At 44.0% G+C, this 26300-nt stretch overlaps 1 protein-coding gene across 1 annotated transcript in view; it reads right to left on the bottom strand.

Moving 5' to 3' along the window:
* Positions 1-6967, bottom strand: part of Hhla1 (HHLA1 neighbor of OC90) — a 40224-nt gene extending 33257 nt beyond the window's left edge. Inside the window, 4 exon segments of the mRNA XM_087184941.1 lie at positions 1807-1887; positions 2626-2667; positions 6150-6227; positions 6889-6967. Coding sequence (XP_087041067.1) covers positions 1807-1887; positions 2626-2667; positions 6150-6227; positions 6889-6967 — 280 coding nt within the window.
* Between the last annotated feature and the right edge of the window lie 19333 nt (positions 6968-26300).

Raw genomic sequence — 26300 nt, 5'->3', positions numbered from 1 at the left:
GCTTTCAGTTCTGGAGGCCAGTGGGAATGCTAATCTAGGAAGGTGGGAATGTCCTGGATCCTGAACTGTAATGAACATCTCTAGTAACTTTTATTTGTGTAAGTTAGTACCGTGTGGAGGAGACAGGGCTACAATGGCCAAGCCTTTGGGTTTTGGTGCATGTAAGTCACCCATGGAGTCCATTCTGCCTCAGCTTCCAGAGAACAGCTCCACAGAGACCCTGATGCCGTACACTGGGTAGAGCTAGGGTCTGTGCCTCCTAAGCTCTTCGGGAGAATGGAGTATGCAACAAAGCTTGAATATCCACTACTCAGTTCCCTCCCATTTCTCTGATGGCAAACATCACCATTGCCACTTGGTAAAAACGCACATTTGAGTCCCAGCTAAAACCAACTGAACCAGAATCCCCAGGGCAGGGATCTGGGAGCTGTGCTATGTAATAGGCTCTGCAGGTGCTTCTTACCACGCAGCAAGTTTGGAAAGCTTTGGGCTAGATCATGGGCGTAGGCTAAAGTGACCTGAATTCCAGTCCTAGAGGCAATGCCAATGCTTCAATTTCTGCATCTGAGAAGTGGGCCTGACAGCACCACCTCATGGCAACATGCTAGGACTAAATAAGGTCTTGAAGCATGCTCCTTGGAGGTATGAGCCATGGCTTTGGAGTCTCTGCCCCATTCTGAAGCTCCTGCTGCAGAGCTTTGCAGAGGGCAGGACAGGGCTAATAGGACCGCAGGAGTCCTGCCAGGTTACCTGATGCTCCAGTCTTTTCCCAGTCCTCACAGTAACTGGATCACTCCCAGCTTACCACAAGCCTCCCAAGTTACCCCAGTGATGGCAGCTCTCCAATGAGCAACGAGAGCAGGACTTGCATCTTTGAGCTCCAAGCATTGAGATGGAGAGGGACTAAGTGAATAGGTATAGAGCCACCATGTAGAGATGTGCAGTTTGTACATTGCATGACCCTAGAGAATGCCATTCACATTGACCTTTGTTTTGAATCAGCATTCCTCATCCTTTTTATTTTGCATAGCACTTATCATTTCCTCCTTCCTATGCTTACTGGTTTTTGTTACCTTTCCACATATTAGAATTTGAGGTCCCCCAGGACAGGGATTTTTATCAGCTTTATTCACTGTTTTACCCTCATGGCAAAATAGTGCCTGGCACATGATAAATAATTATCTCTAAATATTTATTGGACAAAGTGGGGTATATATATATATATATATATATATATATATATATATACACACACACACACACACACACACACACATACATAATATAGGAACTAAGGGATACACTCTGGGGATCTTTCATTGTTTGCTGTTATTTTGCAAAGTTCTACTTCTAGATACCAATCTTCTGGCTTTGTTAGAAAATATTCACAAACTCATATTCATTATTTGCTAAATAAAAATTATTTTACTGGAAGCTAAAAGGACATAGAAGATTGGAATGATATTGTAAGCACTTTGTAGTACTCCATTTTTCAAAAGAGAGAAACACAGGATCACATTAAGTTAATGAATAATTATTGCTAGTTTGTGTCAAAAGCTTTGTGATTACACCACTGCCCATTGAGCATGTTTAGAGTGTGGTTTGCTTTGGGGATGGTTGGGGACCACTACTCCACCCTGATGCTTTCAGTCTCATGGTGGGTTAGGCAGGAGAATGTACTCTCCACCCTCAACCCTGGGAGAATGAGACACAGAGGAGTGATGCATCCTCCCCAAGTCACAGACAGGCCCAGCAGACAGGAGTGTACAGGAGAACAGGCCTGCGTGGTATGGACAGGTGGTTTACCTTTGAAAGCTCTGCTCAGCATCCTGTTCACAAACTCCGTCAGGTTAAGTGCAGACAGATCCACAGACCTTGCGGGCAACTCTGGAAGAGATGCAAGGACAGGGTCGGCAGCAGGCTTTTCCCAGCAGCAGCAAGTTTTTCATTTCCAAACTCCAGGTGGATAAGCTTTCTCCTTGGACATGTGCAGAGCACATACCAAGTGCCAGGCACAAGAATCCTAAGACAAGAAGCAGTTCCTATCAGGAACTCAGGAGGCAACAGCCAAGCACACGTGCAGTGGTGAAGACAGCACTCATTTCAGTGATTGCTTTATCTGTGCCTTTGCAGAGAGTGGAGATTGGTTGGTGGGAAGCCAGAAGAGGTCACAGGGGTTCTCCACAGCTCTGAAAGTAGAAGCCAGTACTCTGGCTGGGCACTGTTCCCTGGGAAGAGTTTTTCAAAACTCCATAATTTCAGTGCTTGGGCTCCATCCTAGCTGGGCTGGACTACGACACAAACATCAGTTTTGAAAAAGAATCTCCCCAGGTACTGGTAAAGTGCAGCCTTGGTTGGAGACAGTGTTGGGTTAAGACTCCCCCTCTCCCAGCTACTCTTGGAAGAGTGGGAAACAACAGGTGACCCGGTGGAAACAGCAGTTGATCCTCTTCTCTGTATTTTTACAAGCATTTTTTTAAAACTTTTGCTTTTTGTTCAGGTAATAATTTGAGAGGTGGTGTCATCCCCACTGTGGGGCTTGGGAACAGAGGTCCAGGGGCAGGGGAGAATTTGCTCAGCAGCCGGTCCTCCATGGTGTGGGCAGAGGGTAAGCTGGAGACTCACCTGTGGAAGCAAGAAACGCCAGCCCTTCCTCCTTCTTCTCTCCTCTGAGGACAGACCCTAGGAAGGACATTTCCATGAGGGAAAAGTAAGCCCCATCCGAGCCCTGGGAGCTGGGGAAGCTTTGGAGGCTCTGCGGCTCAGCAGTGTAGTCTCACTGGGGACACTGAGGAAGGCAGGTCCCAGATCCCCTGAGCTCACACCTGACCTCCAGATTCTAATCGCCTTGGCCTGGGGTGTGCCCTAGATACCCATGCAATAACAGCTATGAAAGCAGTTACAGTGTGGAGGCTGTAATCTACCCAACTCCTTAACTTGCTTGGGAAACAGAGGCTCAGACCAAGGAAGCAACTCCTGTAACTTTATACAACACAATAGTGGTAACCGCAGTGGTGGTTCTAAGCGCGGATGCTCAGACCCTGCCTCCTAAGAACCTCAGAGGAATGTCTCTCCCAGAGCCTCAGGTCCCTTGCCTACCATAGTTGGCAAATTGTAAACTATCAGATGAGAAAATATCAAAGGCAATTAAAAAATATCAATGGCATTCATTCATTCATCCGTTCATTCATTCACCTAACAGATACTCGACGAGGGCCTAGCATTATGCTAGGTGTTGGGTGTGAAGAGGTTAACTGGAAGTGATCTAGTCTCCACACAGAGCTTCCTGTCTGTGGGATCGGCAGGAGGACAGTCATAGGGAATGACAGGTGAAGAGCACCAACACAGAACCTCAGGTGCCGTGAGCATTGTACCAGGGCCTCTTCCTGGGCTCAGTTATCTCCAGTTGGAGGAGGTATAATCGCACTGCACCTGCGGCCATCACTGCTGCCCAACTGGATTCATGTGCACTCAGATGGAGAGGGGCTTTGTGGCCATCTTACAGAAGGAAGGGCGGGGTACAGAGAGCTTGGAGAGTGCACCGACCATTCCAGAGCAGGGCAGGGATTAGGGCTGGACGACTTACCTTTTGGGCCAAGCAAAGCCTCATCTTTTTCCTTCTTAACACCCTTGATTCCAGACACTGGAATAAAAGTCCTCATCAGTCACATGGTAACCTGGAAGTGCAGCTCACACAACCCACAAAATCCTCAAAATCATCTTGCCCAATGCTCCCTGGAAGAAGGAGGAAACTAGGACCCAGAAAAGTGAAGAGATGTGCCTAAGTTCTTCCTGGGGCTAGAGGCTGAGGGAAGACTGAAACACAGCCCTCACTCTCTGTCCCTGTTACTTTCCCCTGCATTTCACTTCACTTGATGTCACTTTATTGAGGTAAGAACATGTAATGTAAGATCTACCCCTTCACTAATGTTTAAGTGCACAATGTAGTGATCTCAACTATAGGCACCATGAGGTACAGCGCATCTCTAGAACCTATTCATCTTGCAGAACTGAAACTTCACACCTGTTCAACAACAAATTCTCCATTTCTGTCCCCTGCATCCTGACATCCACCTTTCCACTCTGTATCTGTGACCTTGAGCTGTACTTGAGATCAGGCAGTATTTGGCCTGCACTGCCTAGCTTCTTGCACTTAGCATGGTGTCCTCCACGTTGCTGAAAAAGGTGAAATTTTCTTCTTCCTAAAGCTGAACCTTATTCCTGTGTGTGTGTGTGTGTGTGTGTGTGTGTGTGTGTGTGTAATTTTCTTTATCTGCTCATCCAGTGATGGACATTTAGTCTGTTGTTATGGTTAGAGTCTAGATGTCCCCCAAAGCCTCAGGTGGCCATAGGTGGCTTTTTCAGAGGTGGCTGAATCTAGAGTGTTCGATGCTGGGATTAAGGGCATGTAACCACACTGATTAGTTTGGCACCACCCTAATCCTGGAAGTCTGGACAAGAAAAAGGGACAGAAAGGCTCTGTCAAGGTGCCCTTGCTGCTTTTGCTGTCTTCTGCCACCATGAACTGTTATTCCTCTGCCATGTGCCACACTGCCTTGGAACCAGCCCATTGTGGACTGAAACCTCTACAAACTGTGAACTAAATAAACCTTTCCTTCTTTAACTTTGGATGTTGGGTATTTTGTCTCAGCAGTGAGAGAAAAGTAACTAAGACATCTGTCCCCTCTGCTTTTCAAGTACCCTGTTGAAACTGGATCCAGTCAACTGGTGCTTGCTTAATCCAACTTGACCTTTTACAAGTTATCGTGGTTTTGGGTTAAATGTCAGAGATTCTGGGGTTACAGGTAGGTGGTGGTTATGAATCCCTTAACCCGCAATAAGGCTGCAGGAGGCAGAGGGGTTGTGATTCAACAAGAGGCAGTTTGAGACAGACATGAATTATGAAGCTGGCCCAAAGCTGTCAAATGACCTGTTCTGTGGCTTGGGAGAGGCCAGCTCTGCCCTGGCATCCTGAGTGGCGCTGCACCCCGCATCCACCATGTGGTGGCTGCTCTGTGATCTGAGGGAGATGTCACTGGCCTTGCTGGGTACTTGCTCAGGCAGCAGGGTCCTCGCTGAAGGTGCCACTCGTGCTGACCTGGATTCCAGACCTCCAGCTGCAGGGAGTGGGGCTTGTGGGATTCTTACACCTTCCAGTCACAGTGATGGACACAGGCCGGTCTTACTGACCAAACATCGTTCTTCACCAGCAGCCCTGTTACCACCTATTTCCACCACCCCTTTTTAAAATTACAAATCCTTGGGCAGACTTGGTAACAATCGTTGAAGTGCAAGCTAAACACATCTTAAAAAACACATACCTCTCAATAAGACATTATATGGGAGAAATTTTCAAATAAATTGCCAGTAGGTTATATAAATTCATTGTTCTATTTACGATAAAAGACCTTTAAAATAGAAGGTACTTTACACTTTTCATAATTCACCATGCTTAGCATCTTTTCACCTTTTATCCTTTATCATTATTAGTTCAGGAACTGTTCTCATTTAAAGAGAAGAAAATAGAAGTCTCAAACACAGTAATGATCTATGGGAAATGATCCTACTTATACATAAATATTAGTACAGTTGCTGTCCTTGGGGGAAGAGAGACAGTTAACTGGGGAGCATGTTTACTTTATGTTTTTGTACTTTTCCTATGTGAATAATGTGACTGTTCCAATCATTTAAAACAAAACTTAGAAAATAAAGATTAACTTCTACTCCTCCAAAATGAAGCATATCAAAAAATTATCCTGCCTGTTTATCAGAAACATAAGAGCAAAAATACAGTCTCTGACCCCTCTGTCCTTATGGTTAAAGGTGTTCACCATCCGACAGCACAGCTGATTTCGTACCATCCAAAAAGGAAAGGCAAAGAAAGATGAAATTATCACAAAGGTGATGCTGGAAAACAATAATATCTTTCATTGTAATATCGTCTATCACTGATAGACTGTTACAGTCTACGTGGATTTAATAAGATCCTGAGAATCCAAGTATTCAATGAACCATAAAGTATAAGAAGCTCATAAAACTATTACCATGACTGTGAGAGTGTTCAATAGAGGCGGGATTTATGGCAAGTGATGGGAAGGCTCAGAGAGGTCAAAGGATTTGCCCAAGAACAGAGAGCTAGGAGGGATGACCTGCTCATTTACCTGTTATACTGGTAGGCAGGACGGTCATTCCCTTCTCTTCCTTGGCTTCTCCTCTAATGTCAGGCACTGAAGTAAAAACAGATTTCATCAAAGAAGCTATAACTCAAACATAAAATCAGAGAGAATTTAATCCAAATTATCTTTTGTAGATGAGAAAGTTATGATCTGGAATTGTGATGTGATTTGTTTAAAATCCCACTTTAGTTTGCTGATTCATTTAATCATTATTCATTTAGTACTTACTGGAGAACTATGGTAACATTAGTGATTGACAGTGTTACTGAGCACCAGGATCTGCTAGGTGTTGTGTGTGTTGAGGAGGCAGACATAAAACAGTGAAGGAAAGGATAAAACACAAACAATGTTGAATACTTGCTTAACAAGTATGGGGACTGTGAGGGTGGGAATGTGGCTCATGAGTGGATCATGAATAGACAAGAGAAGAAACAGAGAGCTGTTGAGGAACTCCCTCAGAGGTCCAGGAAGCAGAGGATGGTGCCTTGGGCAAGCATAGTAACAGTGGAAGTGGAGAGAATTCTGTGGCATAATTGAGATTCCACCACAAAAAGTCAAGGGATAAAATCAGGAATGGAATTTGTGATTGCTATTTTCATCAAACGCATTTCAGATTCTGCGTTGAAATGTTGGCTAGTGAGATTCTTAAGGAGCAATGACTACCCACATATATAGCTGTGGCAGAGACACTTATGGAGCTGGCCAGACCCACCTGTGTTCCACAGGAGCAGGACACTGGCCAGGCTCATGCACAGCCTCATGGGAAGACCATGTAGCAGGAAGCTCGGCATGGTGTGGTGCTCCAGGCCCCTGGAAGCAAATAGGCAATCAATAGAGGAAACAGTCTTCATTGTCTAGCACATTGATGAAGAATATGCCTTGAGAACGGTACCCAGGAAGTCATTACATTATGAGGTATGATAAAAATTCAGTGAATGTTTGCTTCTTTTTTAAATATTACAGTAAAAGACACTTATTAAGCCCCCTCAATTCCTCCCCCTCACTTTGAACACACTTATCCCATCATTCTTGCCACTTTCTGAAGTGGTTCTGGAGGTCCTTTCTTGAGTGTCTTTAGTTGAACTATCCTGGCTGCTTTGGTGTCCTGAATTGATTCAAAACATTGTCTTTACGATCATTTTGACTTTGGGGAGGAGTCAGAAGTCACATGGTGCCAGATCCGATGAATAAGATAGACAAGAGCAGAGTGTAATATTTTTACAGGCCTGCCTTTTGGTTGCATGGCGCTCCACAGCAGCATTTTGATCACACCTCATAAACACATGAACAAGTATTTTCAGCACTGGTTCAGCAAGTAGCAAGAATTGTAGGATAAGAGTATTCGAAGTAATAAGAAGTATTTTGAAGGGGTCAAATGGCCATATGTCTATTGCTGTAAGTTTTAGAAATTTAAGTATTCACTGTATATTTTGATCATCTTTTGTAAAATCTGAAAAAGATTTTGTACTAATTAAAATAGATTAGGTTATGCTGAGATTAACCTCACAATCCATTTGCTTACTGCAAAAACAAAGTTGTTTCTTGTTTATAATCCATATTGACTGTAAACAATTTGATAAAGAGCTCTCTTGCGCACAGTCATTGGGGGACCCTTGTCATGTGGTAGATCTCCATCTAGTAGCCCCAAAGCTGTGTGACCGATTAGCCACTGAGTCATTGTGGCAGTGGAAAGGAGAGAGGTGGAGGAGTACACACCAACTCCTAACTGCTTTGTTGGGAAGTGACAAGTTCACTCTTAGTTACAGCCTATGCCAAAATTATACCTCTGACCCTGCAGGACTGGAGGAACCTGGGAATGTGGGAGAGGGCTGCATGCATGAGCAGGGAGCATTAATGTCTATTCCTAGAGACCATCCCTTTCTGGATGGGCAATATGCTCCAAAAGCAGCATCACGACACACATAAAGAGGAAAATACTTAACACGTGAACACAGGTGAATATTTGAAAGCTTTTCCATCTCTGCAGCTCCCCATGCCAGCCGTTCTCCTGGGGATTTGCTATGCAGAATCAACATAGTAGTCAAAGCTGCAAAGCTGAGACTAACGAGAATAACGGTGAGCATTTATTGATCATATTTATGTCACACAGAATGCTGTCCAATGAGAATTATCACTTGATAACTATGTGGAGGTGTTTGTGTAATACCCATTTAACACACTGGGTGAACAGACTTGATTGGAAAGAGCACAAATTTGGTTTTGGTAGAATATGGAATAAATCTTGAAAATGACTTGGGAGGGGAAGAAAAATGAAGAGAATGTGCACTGGGGCTTGGGAAAAATATTTCAGGAACTTTACATCTGCATGGAAAATTGCATTTGAAGAAGTTTTGCTCCATTAGGAATAGAAAGCCACTGTGGGGTTTTCTTGAGATAGCTCAGCAAACATTTTGGCAGATTTTTAATGATTGGTATGTACCTCATTGGTGTTTGTTGTAAATGCCATCCAAGACAAAGATGGGCCTTACAAAGAAGCAAGAAAGGGCTTTCTTAGAGTTTTCTTATTCTTGTAAATCTATTTACTGTCTGAATCTTAGTTTTTATTATCCGTGAAGTAGTGATAAGAGAACTTAACTCACAAGGTCTCTGAAGATTTAAGATAATGAATCCACACCACTTAACCCTGGGTCTGGCACATGGTAACTCTCAGTTCTCACAGGAGGTCCCCTGGTCAGTTTGGTAAAGCCTTAACAGACTGCTGCTGACTGACAACTTAGGAAGAACATACATTTATTTCTCACACTTACAGATTCGGGACATTCTAAGAGCAAGGTGCTGGCATCCGCTGTGGGCTTCTTACTGCAAGCTCCCAAGGCAGAAAGCAGGAAGGCAGGAGAGCCCAGACCCACTCCCCAAAGGTCTGCTTAGAGAGGCTTTAATCTGGCCATGATAGCAGGGCCCTCATTACCTGTACTCCTCCCCAAAGCCCTCCCCTGTGTCCTGCCACAATGCTGTTGGATTGGGACTGAGTTTCCAGCACAAGAATTTTTAGGGACAGATACAAACCAGAGCACCAGGGATCACTCTCAGGTTGGTGACACAGAGAGGGACTCATCACTGACTTTCCCTTTCAGTTGTTTAGTGACTTGAAAGAGATAGATGCGTGCCCAACTCACCCTTGCAGAAGAGCGGGGAGACAGAGAGAGAAAAAGCTCAATAGAGAAACAAAGAGAAAGAGGTTGGTGAGCCCAGGCATTCTCCTCAACAAGGAGGTAGTGGGCAGGTATTCTGTCAAGATGTGCAAAGGTTCCTTCCCTTGGTACCTCAATCCCAGTGGGACATAGCCTCCCCTTTCTGAGCCTTGGGTGTAAAACGGACAGTCAGGGTTACCTTGAAGCTGTTTCCTGAAGCTCAAATAAGATCATGAAATACAGTACCTCATGTGATCTCTGAAATAGAGTGCATATTCAGAAAGCTTAAACCCTTTCTCATTTGCTTATCTTTTTCTCTCTTTTTTCCTCCTCCTCTCCTTCCTCTTCTGTGTCCATTCTGGGGCTCGGCATCATAGTAGAGACCCATGGCAAGAACAAATATAAATTATATTAGAAAAAGTATTTCTCTCTATCTTTACAATGGATACAGATTCTGCTTCATTGCACTAACCACACTCTTCCATTAACATATTAGAAATATTATTCTGAAACTACAATTTCTATTGATGTTGTTTACAGAGAAAAAAGCTTTTTTTCCTGCAGCTCAGGTTTTAATTCTTTGCCAGTGGTTGAAACTATGTGTCTGGAATAAGTTTGGCAGATTTAGCAAATGTAAACACAAGGCACCCAGCTCAACATTCACTTGAGATAGACAATAAATAGTATTTTAATATATCTCATTTGAAACAACCCTTGTCTGGAGAATCGGAGGGTTTTATTGGAGAACTTCACACAGCTGATGGGTGGGCTTGGCCTTGTGACAAAGCTGAGGACTTCTGGTCTCCCTCACTTCCCCCTCTTGCAAGCCTGGAGCACTTTGGGACAGTCTAGGGTGGGGAGGAGGTAGATGTGTTGGCTACTGTGGTATGGGTCTAATTGGACCTTCATTCACTCAAAAGAAATAATAATTTTGGGCACATGGCACAGTTGGACCTATGGCATAGTTGTTGCAAGCATTGTCTCTGGGGTCAAACTACTTAGGTTTGGTTAATGGCTCTGCCATTTGCTAGGTATCTAGGTTACTAAAACTCTCCGTGCTTCGGTTTCCTCACTTGAGGCTGTCATAAGGACTAAAGCATGTGATATGTGTAAAATGCAATGGCCAGCATCCGGCACAGAGCAAGTGCTACAAGACTATTTAACAAATAAACAAAAGTGATGGTGCTTAATGAAAGATGGTGTTCTAGTAGGCAAGCAAGACAATGTTGTCCATGTGATGGAGCTACACTCCTCAAAGTTATATTCTCCAAAGACTTGATCAGCTTTGCAAAAATTTCCCCTACAACTGAGTTATTATTTCACCGCATCCCCATGGCTATTACTTATTATTTGCAAAACATGACAAAATGTTGTTTCTCCAAAGGCACTTGCAGAGAAGTACGTCATGTAACACTGTGACAAAGGTAATGTATCGAGACATCAGAATAACCCACCCCAAAACCCGACGCTGTGGAATACGGATTATTTTGAGCTGAGGGCCACGCGTGCAGAAAAAAGCTTTCTGAGGTCCCCCTGTGTGTATGAATTTCTAAAAATTACAGACTGTCATTAATCCCTTCTCCCAGGAGAGTTTCAGAGCCTTGAAGAACACAAAAAGTTGGCAGGAAGCTGGACCCACACAAGTCAATCTGCATAAAAGAATTCTTATCTTCTGTGAGCTTCCCCATGTACTCAGCTTCCCACAGTGTACCACCTGCAGAGGCTCAGAACCTTTCCCCATAAATTTATTGACCTTTAGTTAAAATGATGTGTAAGCCACCTTGTCTGATTGCCTCTTTGGGATTTTCATTTCATTTCTCTGAGGTTTGTCATAGCATATAAAATGAACCTTTCACTTCTGTTAATCTATCTTTTGTCAGTTCAATTTTCAGAGCCCCATGCAGAGAACCTAAGAGGATAGAGGAAATAGGTATTTTCCCCCTCCCCACAGTACAATGTATTAAACCTCCACCCTGGACACAGTGTCTATTATTTTACTTTCTCCAGCTTCTGTTGGAGAGAGACATAGGTAGATCCCGTTACACAGAAAAAGTCCTGAGGATCAGAGGTGAAGTTCGTCAACCCATGGCCACATGTCTTCTAAGTGGAGAACTGGGATTTGAACTGTGGTCTTCCAGACACTAAAATAAAGTCTGGGACCCCTTTTACCTTACTCCATTTTACTCTCCTGACTACAAAATAGCATCTTACAGTGTCACTGAAGGGATCTGATGTTGAAAAAAAAAAATAGGTCATTCCAAAGCATTTCGGTGAGCAGGATGGGTTAGAACTCCACTCGCACTCCCAGGAGCAGGGCTGAGAGGTGCAGTTGTGACTGATGAGCCAAGAATCTGCCCAAGAGCCTCCTGAAATTAATTCACAACATGTCACATTTTATCAGCACCAGTCTTGGAACTGGGAATAAGAATGGCTGGGTCTAAACCTCCAGGGTCTTAATTAAACTTTGCACTAATTCCAATTAGCAGACCTCACAAATCAGCTGACAGTTTAACCTGACAAGCAAGCCTGCCTTTCTCACTGTACTTTGCAGCTGAAAGATGCCCATCAGATGCAGAAGAGTCATGATGTGGAGTGGGGTGGAGAAACTCACACCTGGTCCTGCAGCCCCAGTGAGTGCTGGATGCACTCCACACCTTGTCTGGTCCATTCACTCTGAAACCTTCCAGGTCAGTGTCCTGAAAAGGAGCCAGAGGCTTGGGGAGCCTTGGTAGTTCCTAGAGGTAGGCAGCCCTGGATTTTAAACTCAGGCAGCCAGCTACAAAGTCTGAAAGAACACTGAGAAGTGAAGGTCTGTCCTTTTTAGAAAGAGCCAGCAAAGCAAAAGAAGTGAAGAATCTATTGTGAATTGACCATCTGGTATGCCAGGAGTAGTCTATATGGTAACCTATGAGTTCTCAAAGCGACCTGCTTATTAGATGCCAGTATTCCAGAGGACCAGACAGCCCCAGGGCATATAGCCAGCAGTTTATCTGTTTGCAACCAAAGACCGTGGCAGACTTTGGGTGAACCCCGGAAAGAGTGGAGCTTTTTAGTGCTGTCCTCACCACAAGCCATGTTTACAACAGCCCTGTATTCTCACTCCAATTCTTCGGATTAAAGATTGTGTTTTCTTTATCATAGATGTGAGCATGCACCATCTTCCCAGCTTATGACTGCACTGAGATCCTAATCCATAGCATAAGGGGCAAATGCAAGCCAATAGACTATGATCGAAGGTGGAGTCTTCACTCAGCACAGTGCAGATACAGGGGGATAGAAACTGCTCTCGTGTCCCTCAGCACCCCAGAGCCTAGAGCTTGGAAGTTACCGCAGATGCAATCCTCAGCTGTCAGGAAGGAAGGGAACCCAAGGAGCTTAAAGTATCTACAGTATGTGACTTACCTATCTTCTGAATAGGATGAATGACTTCAAAGCACATAAAGAGCCTGAAAGATTAGCAGCGAGGTCAGAGCCATGGGGTTTATATGAGTTCTTAGTGAAAGATACAGGCCTGGGGGTGCTTTAAATCCTCTGGGGCGGGGAATGGGATAATAATCCTACCAAAAACTCTGAGCAGTGAAAGAGGATCAGCTCTATTGGAGAAAAATGCCTGTGTGATAAACTGAATGAAATCCGTGAGCAGAATGATAATGCTGCAATTCAGCAAGGGATGGGAAAATGTTCCCGCACTAATTACTGTACTGAAGGAACAGGATGGGCCTTAGCAGGTGATGACCGTTCCTTCCTGTCCTTCAGGCCTGCAGGCCCAGCATGCACTGGAGTGGGGCCAGCGCTTGTCTTCTAAGGGACTGGGGCTGTGGTCAGTGTTGGCAGCTGCCTGGAATAGGAAGTCTAGGCCTGTCCCCTGCCTGTGTATGTGGCCTGCCAGCTTGGGAGGCTGTTACAGTTGGTTGTAAAAGACAAAAGAAGTGTTTGGTTGACATGTAAAAATTACATGAACAAATTTCCGTGTCCACCCATAAAGTTTCCTTGGAACGTGGCCACGATCATCCCCTGATGTATTGTTTGCTACTGCACTGGGGAGACAACTGCAGAACTTGGGAGTTGCAACAGAGACTGGATGGTCCACAAAGCCTGCAGTATTTAACTCACTGGCCCTTTACAGAAAAAGTTGGCCAATCCCTTGCTGAGAAGAGGCCACGCCATCAGATTCCTTCTACACCTGTGGCCCAAGTTCAAGTCTGACCATGCCATCTAGGCTATAAAAGGCACTTGATGCCACCCTTGCTTCCTGGTCTATTTCTTTCTTTTTTCTTTTGCAGTACTGGAGATCGAACTCAGGGCCTTGCACTTTGAGGCAGGCGCGATGCCACTGAGCTAAATCCCCGGCCCTTCCTGGTCTATTTTTAAACAACTTGGTTGAGGTATGATCGGCATATTGTTAAATTCACTTGTTTCAAGTGTTCCTGATTTTTAATAAGAGCCAAGTTGTGCAGTGATCACCACATTCTGGGTTTAGAACATTTCTAGTAAGATTCCTGTTGCGCCTTCCTGGCTAATCCACACCTAGCTCCACCCCCAGCCTCAGGAACCACTCACCTAATTTGAATCTTTGTAGATTTGCCTTTGCAGAATAGTTCATATAAATGGAATAATACATGTATCATCAAACAAATCTTCTTAAATCTTGAATCAGGTCATTCAATGACTTTGTTTAAAATCTTTCCATAGTTTTCCCCCTGGCCCTAGGTTAAAACCCTAGTTTGGCCCACAAGGACTCACATAGCTGCTGCATTCCTAAGTCCTTAGCCTCATTTCCCCATGAATGCAGCCACCCAGTGACAGCCCCAGGCCCTTTGCAGTGCCTTTTTCTTCTGTTTGGAGTGCTCCTCCTCAGTCATCTCAAATGACCGACTCCTTCCTCGCCCTCAGCTGTGAGTGTAAATGTTGCCTAGAGTGGAGCATCTCACCAGAGACTGCTCTTGTATTTCCTCCGCGCATGATCATAAACTCTAATTATTGTGTTTATTAATTGATTTGCTTCACTAAGATCGGTTTTCCTGCCAAAAATGTCAGAAATGGGAAATCAGGGCTCTCGTCCCTGTATCCATTCACCATCATACCCAGGATCTAGTGGAATGCTTGACATTTAGTTGAATGGATAAATGAATGAATAAATAAATGAATGAATGATTATTCAGCTGTGCTTTTGATAAAGCCTCCTAGGTCTTTTGTCCAATGTTCTCTGCACCAGCGCCGTCGGAGAAAAAGACAATGTAAGCCCCGGGTGCCATTTTAAATCTTCTAGTAATCATATTTAAAAAGGAACAAAGAGAAGCAAGTGAAATTAATCTTTACAATATATTTTCTTAAACATAATACATCCAAATATTATCATTTCAAGAAGTAGTCAATATTAACAACTTTTCCCCCCTTTTTTGTACCAAGTCTTCCAAAGCTGGTGTGTAGCTTACATTTACAGGACGTCTTGGTTAGGTGTAGCCAGATTGCAGGAGTCCCACCATGCTGATAGCTGCCATAGCGAACGTTGTCTCTGTGTAAGATCAGGGTGATTTTCCTCAGCCTTGAAACTGACTGGACTTGCAGGCTGGGGTCCCTGCCCTCCAGACACATGCATTTCAGTATGGGAGATTGTTACCTCAAAGTCAGTTTCATCTCTGCGAGGTAGGGGTCATGATAGTGGACACTGTACAAGAGTATTATGAGGGTTTACTGGTCACAACAAAGTCTGACGTATGGCACCCATATGACAACTGTTACAATTCTCTGCCTAGAAAGTCTGCATTTCCCAACTTTTGGTTGGAGCTTGTGTGGCTCCATAGCTGTGTGGCTTTCAGTACTCTGCTTAATCTCTCTGAGCCTCATTTTCCTCATACTTGAAAATATAGTAAAGATTCCTCAAAGTAACAGCATTCATTCTGAACTTGCAAATCACTTAGAAAAGTAAAGCGTTACCAGTATATTGACCTTTAGTATTCGGAGAGGCTACAAATCCCACTGAGACTTCAGTCTGCCATCCTAGGTCTGACCACTCTTTCTGGCCCTTCTCCCCAAACCTGTATTCTGCGGTCTCTGTGGTGGTCATACCCTACATTCTGAGCTCCCATCTTTTTCCTGATTCCTTGGGAAGGTTTACATTTTGTTACTTTCAATTCTTAAATCAAGAAAAGATCTGAAATCAAACGTTTTCATTGTTAATTGGCACAATTTTTCTGACCTGAACTTACCAACTGCAACTGACATTTGGCTATTTATTTTCTCTTTCCTCTACTTAGTGTGACCGTTCCTGTGCTTTGTTGCAGAAATGTTACATTTTGATCATGAGTGGCTACACCAGAGCCTAACAAACAGGTCCGTGGCATGGACACAGTACAAGTACTACAACACCTTTTAAAAATCTGAACAGTTCTGAATTCAGACATCTCACTGCTCAGGGGATTCAGAAGTCCCTGCCTTCCCTAGGGAAAGCCCTGCTCTGTCCAGCTTCACATCTCCTCCCGGTGTTGCTGACATCTTGGCTGAAGGGAGGCCTGCAACTGTCTGGTCTGAGCTTTCTTGGGGGCCTTGCATAGATCATGCCTTTTCGGTTTCTACATTTGATGCCTGAGTATCTTGAGCCCTACAGACTCTGGCAGACTGCCCCTCTCAGTCCCAGGACTATCCCTAAAATTTGTCCAGGAGCAACCTTTCATATGCAAACCAAACAACTGGAGCCATCTCCCACCACCTCCTTTATTACTCAGGGCCTCTGATCCTCAGAGCCACCATTCCTCTGCCCTAACTGTCCCCAGGCTGGGCACAGGCAACCAGGGAGGTCCTACACTCCCGAAGCCCCTGAAAGTCCAGGTCTGCTGAGCTTGCTGTTTATTCTAAAACCTTGGCTCTCTTGGCCATTGTCTGCTGCCCTCCCTCCTAAATGACCCCAGTACTCTGCTGAGTGGCCCCCTGCCTGTCCTGCCTCTCCTCCCCTGAGGAAGTGTGAGTAGGCTTCTTCCTGCATGGCAGTTCTTTCTCTGTCTACAGATCTTATCTGACCTATAAAACCAAATCCTGAAGCCCTTGAAAGAACCAGCCACTCTCCTGCCTCCAGGACTTCTTCCAACAAACCTCCCAACTAATGACTTGGTCTGAGAATATACAACCAAGAGGGCTTCCCATACCTCAGCCCGTGCACACCCTCCCTCCTGCAGCTGGGACCCTTCTACTTCTATGCAGGCTTCTTTCCTGCTCCTAAACATGAGCAGGCTGGGCTCCTTGCAAACACCCCACCATCTCTTGCAGCAACACTCCCCCTCAGCACAAGCTCATTCTCAGGAGCACGCCAGCATGCTGTTATTTTCCCATTGGAACAAAGACCAAACCCCATTTGTCCTTCCTTCCCTTGCAGCTCCTTCTCCATTCCTTCCTTTTCCTTTTTGGTGGAACTTCCTAGATGAGTTATCTCTACTCAATGCCTCCAGCTCTCTCCTTTTCTCTCTCTCAAGCCACTCCCTTTGTAGGTGACATCAGCACCCCACAAACACTGCTTTGGCCACTGTCACCAGGCTTCCATGTGGCTGACTCCTTGTCTCATGTGACCTCTCAGCAGCATGTCGTGCCATTGGTTTCCACTCCCTGGATGCTCTCTGAAACTGGCGTCCCCAGTGCCACACTCTTGACTTTCCCCCGTTTTATCAGCTGCTCCCGTCCAGCCTCCTGAGCTGGTTCCTTCTCCCTTTCCTGACCTCTTGATGTTGTGAGGCTCAGTCCCTCAAAGCTCTCTTCTCTCTCCAAGCTTGTTCACTAGGTGATCTCACCCTCTCTCAATGGTTTTAAATCTTATTTAGAAGAACTTGTATGGGTGGATACAGATACAGACGTAGATGCTATAGATGCTACAGACACAAGTATAGATATATCTTTGGTCCTGAACAGCCTCCTGAACTCCACACGCAACTCCCTACTGGACATTTCCACCAAATATTTCACATACATTGCAGATTTCACAGGATGAAACCAAGCTCACATTCTTCTTGTCAAACCTGCCCTTCCCCGATCTACCTGACCTCAATTATCGGCAACTTCACTTACCCAGGTACTCAAATACAAATTTTTGCCATCAACCTAGATTCTTCTCTTGAACTTCTCATCACCTCCATCAGTAAATTCTATCATCTCTGTTCTAACAAACTCTCTCTACTGCCTCCACTGCTCTTGCTCTGTCCAAGCCACTTGTGGTTCTCATCTGGGTTATCCCCAATACGATACTGCCCCTGACTAATTTCCCCGCTTCTATCCTTATCTTGTTTATTGCATTACCAATACAGTAGCCAGAGAAAACTTTCTTTTACATAAATAAGATCTTATCACCCCACTACTGAAAGCCCTGCAGTGGCTTTCCTTCTGACTCAGAATAAAACAAAATATCCTCCTAATGGCCTATGAGGACCTTTATGATGTGACCGCTATTAGTTATTACTTCCCCTCTACCCCTCTTTTTTCTGCTAACTATCCTTACCCTGCCATGGCCTGAGGCTGACCTGCCCAGAATCAGAAGAGAGACTGTTGGGAATGTTTTCCCATCTGATGTGAGGAAAAGACCCAGTACAATCAGACTTTTCTCAGGGGAGACACCTTACACGTCCTCAGTGTAAGGAAGCTGCCGGGTTCCTGGTCAACCTGATGCCCACACCAATTGTTGGAAGACGACATTATTAGGAACAATGACTAGTTCCCAGGAGTATCTGGGATGTGAGGTTATGAATGGGCTTTTGCTTCATTTGTGCACATGGAAAAGGATTTTCTCAGGGATATAATTTTCAGCTCTGTCTCTGTGTGTCATGCAGGTGCCTGACACGTAGGTTATCTAAGTTTTGTTGGGGGAGGAATATGTCTGTAAATTGAGTGTTAATCTTTAACTGCAGTCAGCCATAGGCCTTTGCAATGATAGCAGTAGTCCATGCAGCTGGATGATTGGCTTCTGGTAAAAGAGCAGTGGTTGTCTGCCCTGGTTCCAAAAGGCTACAGGCGCTGTTCCTACAATGTGCCATGCCCTTGGGCAACATCATCAGCTCTCACCGTGTTGGCCAACTCTGTCCTCTGATGCACAGAGTGAGGCATAACACCTTGGCTGGGTCTTTGTTCACCTCTGTATATGGAGGATTTTAAAGTGGGCTCATGTTGCCAGATGCTGATCATCCCTGCCCCAGACCTCCTGCCTATCTTCAAGCTACCTGGCCCCGGGGTGGACAGTTCTCAGCATGTGGAGAGCCCCCTACCCCAGCCACCCAGGTCTCCCTGCTTCTTCCTGCTTCTTGACCTAAGGGCTTTAGCAACTTGGAGCTTGCTCTGCTGTCACACAAAGAAACTTGACAGCGTAGGGGACTGAAGACTCCAGGGGAAACTTGCAGAGAACAGAAGGCAGTGGACAAATGCCCCAGATTCCTACTTCCAGTTGGGGTAACTCTTTGGTGCATTTTACACAGGTTCTCAGAAGGATCTCAGAATTGAGCCTAATTGCTCTGAAGAATTCACTCCCTAGGTTCTGGCTTTGCAGGGTTGAGTGTGCAAGAGGCTTCATGCTGTTGTTAGCTCTGTTTTATTATACCCTTGCATTGAATAGTTCCTTTGGAAATGGCTCATCAGTTAAATGTATTCTTGCCTCGAACAAAGCACTGGACGAGGCAAGCCAACAACGGTGCCAAAAGTTTATTTGAAAAGTGAGGGGTTGCTGGGCATGGTGGTGCCAGCACCCAGCAGGCTGAGGCAGAAGGACTGCCGCGAGTTCAAGGCCAGCCTGAACTATATAAGAAGACCATGTCTCAAAACCAAACAACAACAACAACACCACCAACAACAAAAACCAAACAAAAACCAAACAACAACAAAAACCAACAGGGAAGGGGTAAGGGAGAAATTCACTTGTGGGTGGGAACCCATGAAAAGTTTATATATGAGGTCCTGGGACTGATGTGGCACTGCCAGAGGATCTTGTAATTAACAGCTCTTGCTGATTTTCTCAGTCAGCTGTGCCACCCCCTACCGCCTATTCCACCCTCTCAAGTTGATTCGCATAAACGTGAAACAGACTTTGTAAAGACATCTGAAGTTTGTAAAACATCTGTTTGTGGACATCTCCAGAGTGTTTCCAGTGTGAGTATGACTTCTTTTCTTGCTCGTTCTCTGACTATTGGAACCACCCACTGTACAGTTGCTGGAGAAGCATTTGGGGCAGAAGCTAAGTAAGCAGACTTACGCTTCATTAAAATGACCATAGACATATCCGCCCCCATCTAGTTAGCAGGTCCCCTTACTCAAAATAAAAGGTCCTAATGAATTAGTCATTAAGAATCCAGGCTCTGGAATCAGGCTGCTCCAGTATGACTTCTAGCTCTCTCACTTACTTGCTATGTGACTTTGGGCTGAGATGCTCCATCTCTGGGCCCAAACATTCTCGGACTCTTCCAAGCTCAATTCTGTTAGACATAAGAATAATAGGTAATATTTACATATGGTGGACATTTCACTAGGATTTTCCTAAATTATCTTATTGAATCTTCACAATAAACCTGTTGAGTTTGGAACTGTTTTTAGCCTCACTTTGTAGATGGGAACACTGAGGCTTAGAGAAATTTGGTCTGGTGCCCAGAGTCACATTCAGGATTTAGGGTACCGAAAGGTTTAAATAGTGAAGCATCACAGTTGGATTTCTTTTTTTAAGGATGCTTGTGTCACAGCACTGTAGGAATAGATTGGGATGGAAGGGATCAGAGTCAGACAGACCAGGAAGGAGCACTAGTGGCAAGAAGAGAACCTTGGAGAAAGCAACAAGGTAGAAACCATGGACTGTGTGCCATGAAGGGTTGGAGGGGCCAAGGCTGAGCATCTGACTTGTGGGCCTGGATGGGCCTGTAAGAAGGGAACTGGAGGTATAAGGAGGTATAAGACCCATGGGGTAGTGGGTGGGCTGCTGGGAGAAGGGCGTTTGTTACTGAGGAGGACAGAGAATGCAACTCTGCCAGTGAGAGGAGATGAGACCAGGGGCTGGGGGAATCTTGTCAGTCTCTGTTCTTTGTTCCTCTGAAGGTAAAATTCCAAAAGTGCATCCTGAAAACGGCAGTGGAGATGGGATACAGAGGTCAGAAGGGAGGACGACTGACCACGGTAAGAGATTCCCCACTGACACATGATTGCCTTGACTTAAGAACAAAAACTTCCAGGCGCTGCAGTGTACCCTCCAGGCCTTGTCTGCCTGGACTGGTCCCCTTCTCCCTACCCTAATCTGAAGCACTCTAGCCTCTTTACAGTCCCTATTTCCCTAGGAGTATAAATACCACTGAATTGTTTGGCACAAGCTGTGGATACCATGACAACAAGAATGTAAGAAGGTAATTTTCCTTTAAACAAAACTGACCTTGTCTCATGCCTCTAGGATTTCCAACCTCCTGGTCCCAGTGTCTGGCAGGCCTCTCTCTCCCACTCCCTTCTTCTTTGTAGCCCTAAATACTCAGTGCAGTCCTCACTTTCTGTAAGAAGTCTCCTTTGATACCTCTAATACCTTGAATATGATACCTCTAATACGAGTCAGTGCCTCTGTATTTTCATGGTACTCTCGATTATATCCTTCAGCACACATCTCACAGAACTGAAATGACCTGAGGGTCAATGTATTTTCACCATTAAATTGTGAAACACTGTACTTACAATGCTTGGCACATGGTAGACATCTAATTAATATTTTCTAAATAAACAAATGTTTCTTTAGCTGAACTGAATTGAGTTTTAGAAGAGAGAGAGAGAAAAAAAACGATTACAATCAACATCCAGATGAGGAGGTGATCAAACTGGCTTACCAATAGTCCAGATCATAATAATGACATACTCAGGATATGTTCTTGGTTGGTGCACACTACTAATAGGGAGGCAACTCCAGCCAACACTCTGCAATTAAATTGATGCCACATATGTACTTGTAACTTTAGTGACTCAGAGGAGGAATATATGGTTTATTGATTTTATTCCTTGGGCAAGTACACTTTATCAGATCTTGTCATCATTCTATAATAACAAGAAATCAGTAGGATCAATTGTAATATCCTTGTGGTGAGAAAAGTGGTATGTTCAACACAGCCAAAGCACTCATGAAGACTACATTTCCCAGCACCCCTTGCTAGTTTTTAGTATCACTTGACTGAGTTTGGCCAATGAGAATGTGAATATAAGTAATGAATCACTGAATCCAAAGCTGTTAGAAGGTGGTATAACTTTTTTTCTTTTTGGTACTGGGGATTGAATTCGTGACCCTGCACTTGAGAGTCAGGTGTGGAGCAACTGAGCTAAATCTCAGGGCCCTGATATAGCTTGTCTGTATTCTCCTTGCTGATCTGGCTCAAGTGGAGGACCCCAGCATGCCAGATCCCATGACAGAAGTAGCCCAAATCCAAACTTCACTGTTTGGCACTTAGTTAATCTTCACTGTACTGTGGTTTGAGCAAGAAATAAATCTTATCTGTTGTGTTAGGCCATTGGCATTTGTAACTTTTTCTGTTGGAGCAGCCAGTATTATTTATCCCATTGAAAATAATTTCTTAAAGCTGTTTTGAAGCAAATAACATTACTCCACATAATCATTGAAACATCTATTTATTAATAAGTGGTGCAGTATTTTATTTTAAGATAGAACATAAAAAATCAGGTAAGAATTGTTTGCATAATATATGGAAATTAACCTATTAAAGTTGTTCAAATATTGGACAGAGCCAGAATATAAATTACACATACAGTTTAAAAATTACAGGAAATCATATTATAAAGAGCACTAAAGGCCACTTGTGGAATAGTTGTGTTCCTGTGTAAGCCAGAATGTGAAGAAATCCTACTCTTAGCATGGAGACAAATCCAGGGAGCAAGGCACCAGAATTCTATGCCATAAAAAGGGTCAAAGGAAATACAACCCAAAATCAAATACAGCAGGCTCACATCATGGAAAACCTCAATTTTTTCTTCGATGATTTGCATTTTCCATCATTGCTACATTAGAAAAAGGTGAAAAGATAGTCTTATCCCATCTGAAGCAAGATGGAGATCATGTTTCTTTTTAAAACCGGGAAGGACTGGCAAATGGATGAATGCCATCTGTCTTTCTAAGGTGATTTTCCAGGATATGGCTAAGCCTACTTTGCCTCTCCATCAGCAAAATGTCTGGTGCTGGACAGAAGAGTGTCCTGCATCTTGGACTTGGCCACCACTTGGACTCTTAACCCTCAGAGGAACATGGGAAGGCAGAGCTGACCTCCGTCCCTTGGAAATGTATTCAGAGGAGTAACGAAGCACTGGCTCCATTACTGAATCTGGTTGGCTTCCATTGATCTTTTAATATCGAGAAAGAGAGAAACAATTGTTCCAAGCCTTTGGCCTCCCAGAGAACACTTACAAAGACTAAACTGTTTCTGCAGGATTTCAAAGCCCCGAAATGAATGTTCAGTGTAGAGACAAAAGACCAGAGTCAGCAGAGACTTGGAGACATTTGAACTAGTTTGGTTAAAAACAATGACAGAAGATCCTTGGGAACAAAGAACAAAGGGCATTTGTAGGGTTATCTGCCACCATTAAACTCCAAAAGCTAATGAATTCCAACATGAACCAGGTGAATAATTCATGTGGCATCGTTTTCTGCCACTGACAGCTAGATTGTGAAACCACTCACTCAAGAGCCCAGTGCAATAGCTGGCAGACGTGGTCAATGCTCTTCTCCCCAGAAATCCGAAGGTCTATAATCATTTTGCTTTAACGCTAACTGAACAGAGGAAGGCTGGGCATTGTGGGAAAACACAGGGTGTGATTGTGGACTATGTCTATTGACCTGGGAGGCTTGAGGTGCAGAATAAGCTTTGGGGTACATAGACTTTGGTTAAAACCCTAGCTCTTCCTCTTGTAATGTGACCTTTGGCAATGTCTTTTCCCTTTCAGCTCTGAGACGCAGATAATAACATCTCTTTCATGGGTTTGGAAAGAAGATGGGAGAGTCAAGACAGCAGTATAATGTCATGTGCCACTCATAAAGAGAGCTTAGGATAAGTTTCTCTCCCCTTCCCTGACCCCCACCTTGAAGACAGAAGAAGAGAATGGAACATTGAAATAAAACATGCTGTCAGTTTTCATTACTCTCAGGTTTCAAATTGCAGCCCATTTTTGACAAACATAAGAGGAATTACAAATATATTCCTAAGCACCAGCTAGCTCTTGGCTGATTAATTATAAACCATTCTCAGATCATTCCTATATAGACCCCATTACTTTCACTTGAAATTTATTTTAATCCCAGAACAGTGCTATTTGGAGGAAGAAGACATACATTGAGTGGTAGTTTCTAAAATTACTGGGCCAACTTACTGCCATCCAAGACCTTGACCGTCTTTCTTTTTGACATTGGGATATTGGTTGAGACTGACCCAGGAGAGCTAAATACCCTACCACTAGTTTAACAAGGGCACTAGGGAGTGCTGCCAAATTCTGGCAAATTTGTTCCCAGCAAAACACAAATGGAAACCGCCAATGGAGAGACTCATTTGAGCCAAAGAGGCGTGTTGCTTCTCAGACTAATATTTGAGTCACACAAATATAAGATATCTGACATCGAATCTTGTTTCCTTCTTTGTAGCTTTTGGAGAAGGCTCTAGAGTACTTGGCTAACTTGGGGATCCTCTGGAACAAAGTGAGAGAGACTAGGTTGTGCTCAGGTGAGGCCCAGGGATCCCAGAGCAAAGGGACGTTTTTGGTAGGACCAGCAAGTTGGGGTAATACAGATTGCCCCAATGTAATATCCCATTTTCTTAAATAAAACCCATACAGAAATCCTGCTTAAATGTTCTAGAGATGAGAATACAACCTGAGGTATAACTCTGGAGCTGAGTGAATCCAAGTGATGGAGCAAAGAAGTGAAGCAGTCCAAGCTTGGCAGGACAGGGAAGGGACAAAGCAGAAGTGACAGAGGAGTGGAGAGTAAGAATATCCATGGTCAAGGGGCTGTCTGCTCAACTGCACCCAGCATCAGCAGGTTTTTGTTAGGCCTTTTGAAAGCTGCTATAGTTTGGAAGAAGGAACATTATCATCTTTCAAGACATAGCAGCAGCAATCAAATCCTAGAGATGGGAAGACTTTTTAAAATGTGTCTGGTGGTCCAGAAAGTATTTTTTTCATTTTCTGAGCTCAACAGTGACATTTATGTTGCACATCTGGACCAAGAGTTGAGAAATCTGGGCTTGAGGTTTATTCTGCTACTTGGTCACTTATTCAATCCCCAAGAGACAAAGTGTGATTGCTTGCACTTGGACCCTGTGCTTCCTGCTTTAGAAAGACCGCTGGTTCTTCAGGACAATCAAGGCATCCTTTTTCTCTGATGCAATTATGTCTCCTTCCATCTATAATAATAAGCCAGAATACTAGTCACAATTTTTCTACAGGGATGCCTGAGGTTGTTAGAGGGTGGAAATACATTCCCCTCGAGAGAATATGAGCAGGGTTTAACTCTTTCTTCTGCAAGTCCTCCCACTCGCTGTGAGGGCTGTCTGATAGCCATCCTGCCATAGTTGACTTGCCTTGTGGAAACACGAATCCTTTCATGTTCCTCGGTTCTTTTTGGGCTTTACCTCCTACGAATCATCCTTTGAGAGAAGAGTGCAACAGTGGCTTTCTATGTCCCATGGAACTTCCCACAGCCCCACCATGGGCTCCAACCTTCCTGCTTTCTTCATTGCAATATTCCTTCTCTTCTGTATTTTAATGGAAAAAGTAATCATTTTTAGATGTGGAAGTGCTTGATTTTGTCATGTAATACTTGGGATCATGTCTCTATCATCCTCTTTTCTGAAAAATATTTTCCAGTGAAGGTCTAGAGTTAATCAGTAATATCAGCAACTGGCAATGGAATCAACACATACTATAAAGCAGGGACATGAAAAACAGTCCCATGTATGGTTCAGTTGCTAAACTGGGGCTGTATATATAGATTGTCTCATTTGAATGTCAAAACAGGCCAAAGAGTCACATGTGTTTAAATGTCCCCAAATACAAATTTTTTGTCTATAGATCATCTCTATATCCTTCCTATCTCTTTGACACTACTATACAGGCTTTCAAAAATCACAAGAGATATGCAGACAAGCAGGCCCTAACATGGTCAACTGCAGCATCTGTGAAGAGGCAGTTAGTTCGGGTTTGAAAGGTGTAATATCAGTAACCCAAGCATAGTGAGTTGATTTGGATGCTAAGAGAGGATTTAGTCTTTAAAAAAGTTCACCTTGAAATGAGCAAGCTTTCAAGGACAAGTGAAAGTAAATTCTCAATGATGCCCCAAGGCTCAGAAAACAAAGAAAATCTTTATAGTCTTAGGTGCCTTGGACAATAACAAAAGATGAAGAGCAGCTCTGTGGCATCTTTCAGATGGCAAAGGTTTGAGGAGTTCAGGCTGTGTTTGGTAGCACTATTGCAAGTGCAGTTGACTTCTAAGACCCTGAACGAATTTCTTCTCTTGCCCTCAAAGAATTGGATCTACAGGTTCTCACAGGTGGAGTAGCCTGTTTCTCTTCAAACAGATGTTATAACATGACCTTTACCATAGCTTCTCTTGGTCAGCACAATGCAGTAGAACTCCATCTTGGCAGGAATTTAGAGAGGAGAAAGCTGATTTGCCTAAGGATCTTCTTCAGATACTGCTTTCTTGCACTATAAAGTCCAAAACTATAAAGTTTAAAACACTGAAACCAAACTCAAAGTCCTCATTCAACCCTTCCCTGGGGACGATGGGATCATTAACATTTTGATGGAAAGTTTTCGTTCGCACTTTTTCAGTGTTCAACTCTCAACTGGTTCTAAGCTGAGAAACATCCCTGTTGGTAGAGCTGCCTGTAGGATGAAATAAGATATTTCTCATCCTCATTGACATAGGTTGAAGGGTCCTTCGACATTTATGGGACTTGTAACACCAGATTTATTATGGCAGAAACTGGTTTTC

Source organism: Heterocephalus glaber, unplaced genomic scaffold (assembly GCF_053883595.1).
Source record: "Heterocephalus glaber isolate CG9 unplaced genomic scaffold, H.glaber_assembly_v1.0 deba00000281, whole genome shotgun sequence".
Taxonomy (NCBI): domain Eukaryota; kingdom Metazoa; phylum Chordata; class Mammalia; order Rodentia; family Bathyergidae; genus Heterocephalus; species Heterocephalus glaber.
Note: the sequence above shows the minus strand (reverse complement) of the source record. Positions and strands in the feature narration are given on the sequence as shown.